The sequence below is a fragment of the Protopterus annectens genome, chromosome 16.part0, assembly GCF_019279795.1.
Source record: "Protopterus annectens isolate FY-2018-M chromosome 16.part0, PAN1.0, whole genome shotgun sequence".
In the NCBI taxonomy this organism is placed as follows: domain Eukaryota; kingdom Metazoa; phylum Chordata; order Ceratodontiformes; family Protopteridae; genus Protopterus; species Protopterus annectens.
The window spans coordinates 330,309,672-330,317,171 of record NC_056750.1 but is presented as its reverse complement, the minus strand read 5'-3'; the positions used below and the strand labels follow the sequence as shown (position 1 = coordinate 330,317,171).

Genomic DNA, 7,500 nt, shown 5'->3' with positions numbered 1-7,500 from the left:
CATGGTGGGGGGGGGGGGGTAGCAGTACCAGACCGTAGAGTACAAATTGACAAAACTGCCTACACCCCTTACCAGAAATGCTGTTGGGAGGGTGCTGGTCCATTCCCCTGCCTAGGGCCCCATTTTACCTTAATCTGGCTCTGTACCTGGCTTGCTAAAGGGACAACAAGAGGGCAGTATCCCCTGATATATGCAAAATACAATGTCTGGTTGGTGATATTATTTTATCGTATGTACAGAACTTGGCCATTAAGGTATTTATTTTCCTGTTTTTTGTGTGTGAGATTGGAGTCCTTGATTAGCAATATACGCAAGTACTTAGTATTCTCTGTGCATTTGTCAGTGTTTTGAGACATATACCTCTGAATTGTCCAGAGTTCACAGAATGTCCAGATTTTTGCCTTGTAGTTTGCTATGTCCATCAAAAAAATTGTAGTGTTCTGGCAAATCACTGATGACTGAATTCACTAAATAACCTGACTTGTTTCAGAAAATGCATGTCAAGACAAATCTTGTTTTTTGTAAGTTTATTACTTGTGCCTTTCTTCCCCACATTATTTCAAGTCTTGCCCAGATTTCTTGCACTAAGAGGATGAGAGGTATGTTTGATATGATACATCCTTGCGGCCGGGCGTCACCAAAATTAACTTCCTACTATGTTCTAACTTGTCTTCTGTACTGAAAGTAAAATAAACTAACAGCACCTATTGTAAAGGTTAACACCGGTCTTAGTCATTTTTATTCTTACACAACAAATACCCAAATTATCACATACAATTTTATCTATTAATAAACTCTGTGCAATGGTTCACTGATCAAATGGACAAAGTGCAATGTCGTAACTGTTTAGCACTATACATGTCACGAAAAACGTGAAAACCCACTCATCATTTAGTTAGGGTTACCACCTGTGACCTGTCCCACTTTGCGAGGGACAGTCCCTCTTTAGGCAGTTGTGTCCTGCATAAAAATGGAAACAATGGCAAATGTCCTGAGATTTTATGACAGAGTTATTTCCTATATTTTATGTAATAGTTGCATAAACTGTATCTGAAACACCTAAATGTTATAAGAAATAGAATGTCGTTTCTTTTGACTTTTTCCCCGGTTAGGAGTCGCCACAGCAGAACTCCGGTCCGCTAATGATTGGCAGTAGATATTTACGTGCCGAGTTGCCAGCCCTGACGCACAACCTTTCAACGAAGGAACACCCAATCACGCATGTCTCCACGCAGAAGAAGCTGTAGCTGAGAATCGAACCGGACAACGTCTTACTGTGAGGCGATAGTGCAGCACCACCGTTATAAGAAATAGAATAATCAACTAAAATACTTCAAAAATAATCTTTTATTTAGGTAAAAAAAGTGAATTCTTATCTGACGTTTGTACCAAAAATATCCCACTTTGGGTATTTAAAAAGGTAACAACCCTACATTTAGTTGAACTGAGAAAGATCAAAACAGAAGTCTCAGGCGCAAAGGGCCCAACCTTTATAGTTCTTATTACACAAACGACGTCTAATGGTATACATAATTTTATTATAGATATATATGAATATCATATAAAACTGATGTATACAGTAGCTAGTAAGTATCATATTTTGCTACAGTAACTCATAAATTCAGTGAGGTGCGATGAACCTAATTATGTAAATTAATAAATGCGTACCTATTACCATTTTTTTTTTTTTTTTTTTACCGTAAATAGGGTTGGGCTTTATTGAGCATGCGCAGCAAATTTTCCCAGCCTGCAGAAGCAGCACGTATAAACGTTCATAAGAGCTGTAGCAGTGATGTTCGTCATTGCGACAACATATAACTGACCAGAACATATTTCCGTGAACTGACAAAATGGTTTGAATTGGAGTTTGTCCTAAAGCACCATAGTTAATACATATCACTTATTAGGTGGCACTTGTGTTTTGTTGTAAACGTTTGTTTTACAGCGTAGGTGGACGGCATAAATAAAGTTGTAATGTTACATCGTCTAATTTTGAGAGAGTCAAGACTGTTGTCCGCGACGGCATTTAGCATTTGTGGACTTGTGCGGTTGAGAACTGTGTGTTTTATCACTTGTGAACGCATGGTCGGTATTCTCTGGAGGGTCGCTGTTCCAAGACTCCTTGTTTCGAGTTTTCAGACTTGCTCCCCAGCTTGTTATTCAGTAGGCTCCAAACTTTTCTCACAGCGGAATACGCTTGGCGGAGTTGAATCTCAGCATTATCATATGGTCTACACTTGCAAGGTTAGGAAATAAACTGTAAGTGAGGAGCATGTCCCCACTTTTCTATGATTTCGGCGTATGCCATTGAACTGAACGGTAACATGTTTGCCCACAAAATGTACATGAAAGGTGATACAGTATCTGTGTTCCTAAGCAGTACTGCGCCGTCATTCATGTTCTTATTATGTGCGTCCAGGTCTGACGAGAACGGTATTATTTACAGTTGTGTGTGTTTGTTGACTCTTTGGAGTATGGATTTTGAATGAATATCTTCAGACTGATAAATGCCAAAAATGCTTATCTTCTGAGCATTAAAAATCATAGTATAGCCTTTAAAAATCATAGCAGAGGATCAGAATGAGGAACACTTTCTTATTTTTCAGGATAGAAAGTTTGGTACTTACGTATTATCGTTTTTTTCTCATTCAATAAGGTATGTTTTCATAAACAGGTCTAACTTTATGAGGAATACCAGTAAATCTGGAAGGGACAAAAGTAATTGTGACAGCTAAAAATCATAGTGCAATGTCTAAAGTCATAGCAGTTGAGAGATATTCCGCTAGCTGCTTCATATTTCACAATAAATAGTGCATAAAACTTGCTTAGTTAATATTCCCAAAATGTGCTGTACAGACTCCATTGCTCTCAACCAATCAGGGACAAATCCCAGCAGAATCGTTTAATACAGAAATAATCAGAGACAATCAGGGACACTTTTAAAATATTAGTTCTATGTATGTAAGAGTGGTACAGGATATGTACGAGGGTAGTGTGACAGTGGTGAGGTCTTCAGTGGGAGTGACAGATGCGTTTATGGTGGAGGTGGGATTACAGAAAGGATCAGCTCTGAGCCCTTTCTTATTTGCAATAGTGGTGGACAGGTTGACAGAAGAGATCAGACAGGAGGCCCCATGGACTCTGTTGTTTGCAGATAAAATTGTGATCTGTAGTGAGAGTAGGGACCAGGTTGTGGAGACCCTGTAGACGTGGAGATATGCTCTAGAGAGGAGAGGAATGAAGATCAGCAGGACTAAGACAGAATATATGTGTGTGAATGAGAGGGAGGATGGAGGAATGGTGATGCGGGGAGTAGAGTTGGTGAAGGTGGATGAGTTTAAGTACTTGGGGTCAACAGTTCAGAATAATGGTGAGTGCTGAGGAGGGGTGAAGAAGAGAGTACAGGCAGGGTGGAATGAGTGGAGAAGAGTGTCAGGAGTGATTTGTGACAAGACAGGTGCCAGTAAGAGTGAAAGAGAAGGTCTATAAGGGTAGTGAGACCAGCTGTGTTGTATGGGTTGGAGACGGTGGCACTGACAAAAAGGCAGGAGTCGGAGCTGGAAGTGGCAGAGTTAAAGATGTTAAGATTTGGGCTGGGTGTGACAAGGATGGACAGGATTAGGCATCAGTATATTAGAGGGTCCACTCAGGTTGGACTGTTTGGAGACAAAGCCAGAGAGGCAAGATTGCATTGGTTTGGACATGTGCGGAGGAGGGATGCTGGGTATATTGGGAAAAGGATGCTAAGGATGGAGCTGCCAGGTAAAAAGAAAAGAGGAAGGCCTAAGATACGGTTTATGGATGTGGTGAGAGAGGACATGCAGGTGGTTGGTGTGACAGAGCAAGATGCAGAGGAGAGGATGAAATGGAAACAGATGATCCGCTGTGGGGACCCCTAACAGGAACAGCTGAAAGAGAAGAAATTCTTGTTAACTTAAGCATTGACAGAACATGGATTAATATACAGTTTCTGAAGTAAAAGAAGTCCATGGCTCTAATTATTGTCATTATTTAAGTAAAATTCACCACGTGTTCTCCAAAAGTCACCAATTTTAGGAGGGATTAATAGGGACACAGCTAAAATTAGAGTCAAAATCAGGGACAGTTGAGAGGTACGCCAGACCCCTTTGTTCATCACCATCTTATCATTATTATTATATAGTAGTACAGTCTTTGATTACATCATCGTTATCATTATTATTATATAGTAGTACAGTCTTTGATTACATCATCGTTATCATTATTATTATATAGTAGTACAGTCTTTGATTACATCATCGTTATCATTATTATTATATAGTAGTACAGTCTTTGATTACATCACATTATTATTATATAGTAGTACAGTCTTTGATTACATCATCGTTATCATTATTATTATATAGTAGTACAGTCTTTGATTACATCATCGTTATCATTATTATTATATAGTAGTACAGTCTTTGATTACATCTGCAGTAACAAAAAATTTCTTTCAAACTCAGTGTAAAGCAATGAATTAATGTAATGCACTTATCAAGGGAACTACTGCTCCACAAAAACCGTGGTTTTCCAAATTAAAACATTTTTAGTAGACGTTGGGTGGTTAAACCTAACATGTAATAAATAATAATTTATAATGAAAGCCACGGTAGTAGCAGTCCCTTCTCAGAAAAAAATAAAAAGTAATCAGTTAATGCATTACACATGTCTTGTTAGTAAAAGTGAGAGCTAAGGAGGCAGGACCCCCTCCCCTGCCCATCAATCGCTGAATATTATTATTTATTTCAGTATAATAGAAATATGTATGGGATTAGTGTTTTAAAAACACTGGAATTAAGTATGTTTTTTTACTTTGGAAGTTTGTACGATTATTGAGTTACTGGTTAAATTTACTTTATTTGCATTCTTTCCTGGCTAATCCACTTATCCTGCATATCTGTAATAGGGGAGCCTTAGGAAAAGACCCCAAATTAGGGACACATTTTAAGTCCTGGCACTATTATCTTAGAAATTCTGAAAATGATTTACAGTTTTTAGGAGGAATGGAACAAAACTTTGAGAAACATCAGGGGGGTGTCTCTATAAAATAGGGACAGTTGAGAGGTTTGATCCTGCCAGTTAAAATGCAGCCACAGTGTTGGTAGTGAACACTACCAAAGTTGCTTGGACTTTATCATGTGGTATTGTACTAAAAGAAAATGTGCAAGAATAACTTGTTGCCTGACAAATGCTTATTTGTATAAGTTTGCTTACCTGCTGGGATGCTTTCTGTGTGAACTCTGAATGTCCTTCCTGTGTCTGCATGGATTTTTGGCTATAGTGTCTGGTTTTGCCCATCTCCCAAAGGTATGCCAATAGGCAGATTGTCGATCTTTTAAATTGCCATTAGGTGTATGTGTGTTTTCTGTCAAAGACTGGCATTCAGTCCAGGATTGTTTCCATGCTTTATGTTCTTAGCTGTCTTAGACTTGGACTCTTAATTTACCATGATCCTGAATAGGACGTAGCAGGAATTGGTTCATTCAGTGTTCATTGTGGCATTCCTATAACTTAATGCTCCAATCCTACTGCATTGTGCTGGTTTGTAGTCCAATTAGTGCTTTCATTGTTAACAGTAGCCACAAGTACTAATGTAATGTAAAGAGGATCACCTTCTCACATGAAACAGTGTACTGCATTGCTGGTTCAACTAGCTGGGGTAATTCCATGATGTAGATGATTATTCATATTTGTGTAAAAACAAAATAAATTTAGTTAACTGTAAAGATTATAGGCTTAGTAACTACAGTGATAAAATGTGCCCATAAGTAGGCCCAGTGGGGTAATACTAGATTTAAATGGGCTCATTACTGACAGTGTAACATACTCAATATTAAGAAAATAGTAATAATGACAAATACATACCAGTCAGATTATGTCTGCTTCCTTGCTGTCAATGTCTTAGAATTGAAAAAGTTAAAACAACAGTATAGGTTAAGTGGAACCGAGTTCCCCTTTTAAACTCTTCAGTATGCTGTCTTTAAACTGAATTGTTACATTTGTCATGCATGTTTGTTTTTTATTTAATTTTGTTTCTGGTTATGCTTTTGATGTTAAAGCTATAACTGGTATGAAAAAAAAGATTGTGGCATGATTTTTGATGTGGAAAATATATAAAGTGATATCATGTAGGAGTCGTTTTTTTAAATGTTTGACAGTATCTGTATGTTGAAAATTCATACAGCTGTATCATGTAAAAGTTTGACTTTTTAATTGTTGAATGGCAATATCTATATTTCTTTATAATTTTTACTTTTTCTATGATATGATGTGTGTCCTATTAGTCTGTCATGCAAGCAACTAACTTTTACAAGAAAAAAGTGCATACTTTGAAAATGGAGGTGGTGTAATGTGCATATTTTGATAATGGAGAAGATGTAACGGGAATACGTTTTTTCTTTAAGGGAGGAGTGTGGGTGCTTGAAACAATTTTATACCAAACTAGTTGATTTGAAAACTGTGGGAGAATTCTAGCTGACATTAGCCAGATATTAGCGGATTAAGGGGAAGAAGAATTTGAATAAAAATCAGATTGCAGGGTAGCATAAGTACTAATTAAGGAAATTTGCAAAATATGTGAACAAAAATCTGTTTCCTGTCTCAGTCTTCCTTACTCTGCCTGAGCTACATTAATTTATGCTATGTAAGCTATTTTTTCATCACCTAATGACCTAATGATAGTAATTGGATTTTCAATGTGGAAGTATGGCAAGAATATGTCAGAGTATTAATTCCTCTCTCTAAGTTATAACCCTTTTGGTTTTGCTGCTACTGTGTGATACTGGTACACCCCTACTTTTTGTCTGTCATTCCTCCACTGATGAGGCCATGGCAATTGGTTTTCTGGTAACCTCAGAGGTTCTGGAAAAATGTTTAGTGACTGACACTATTTTTTGCATGCATTGCAGATGTCACTGCCACATTTAAATGTGTGTGTACTGTGCATTCCCCATGCATAGTGCACTTGTATTTTGGCACTAACTGCTGACACAAATGTGTAATAATAAACATATTGTTAAACAATCAGTGCTGGCATTCTGCTTTTCAATAACTTTCCCTTGTGAAGCATGTAATTCCAAATATCACAACCAACTGCTCCTCCTAGTCTTAATTTCTATTGTAATTTAACATTGCTTCTTAAACAAAAACAGTTAAATGCACACAATAACTTTAAAGCATAATTTGTGATCAGGAGTTAATTAGTGACTTTTTATGTTGCAAATCTCAACAGTGGGACCTAAGTCTTCTCGCCTCGTATTGCAGTGTATTCTATTAATTAGATATATATATCGTAGGTACGTTGTTACATATCAATGTTCAAGCTCAGTTTCTATTACAGAATCACATACAGCCCATTTTTAATATGGAGTTCTGTTTCTGATCGCTAATAGTTCTGAAGTCCATATTTTTAATCTCTGTGATTATCTTTACTTCTCTTATTGATGATTTGTCTTTGATTTTCTATTTTCTAGTTAGCTT

General features: G+C 37.3%; 1 protein-coding gene across 1 annotated transcript in view; it reads left to right on the top strand.

The window, feature by feature from the left end:
- The first annotated feature begins 1,745 nt into the window (after positions 1-1,745).
- DNLZ (DNL-type zinc finger) overlaps positions 1,746-7,500 on the top strand; it is a 117,757-nt gene continuing 112,002 nt past the window's right edge. The window contains exon 1 of the mRNA XM_044057870.1: positions 1,746-2,244. Coding sequence (XP_043913805.1) covers positions 1,975-2,244 — 270 coding nt within the window. The 5' untranslated portion in view covers positions 1,746-1,974. The remainder of the gene's footprint in view (positions 2,245-7,500) is intronic.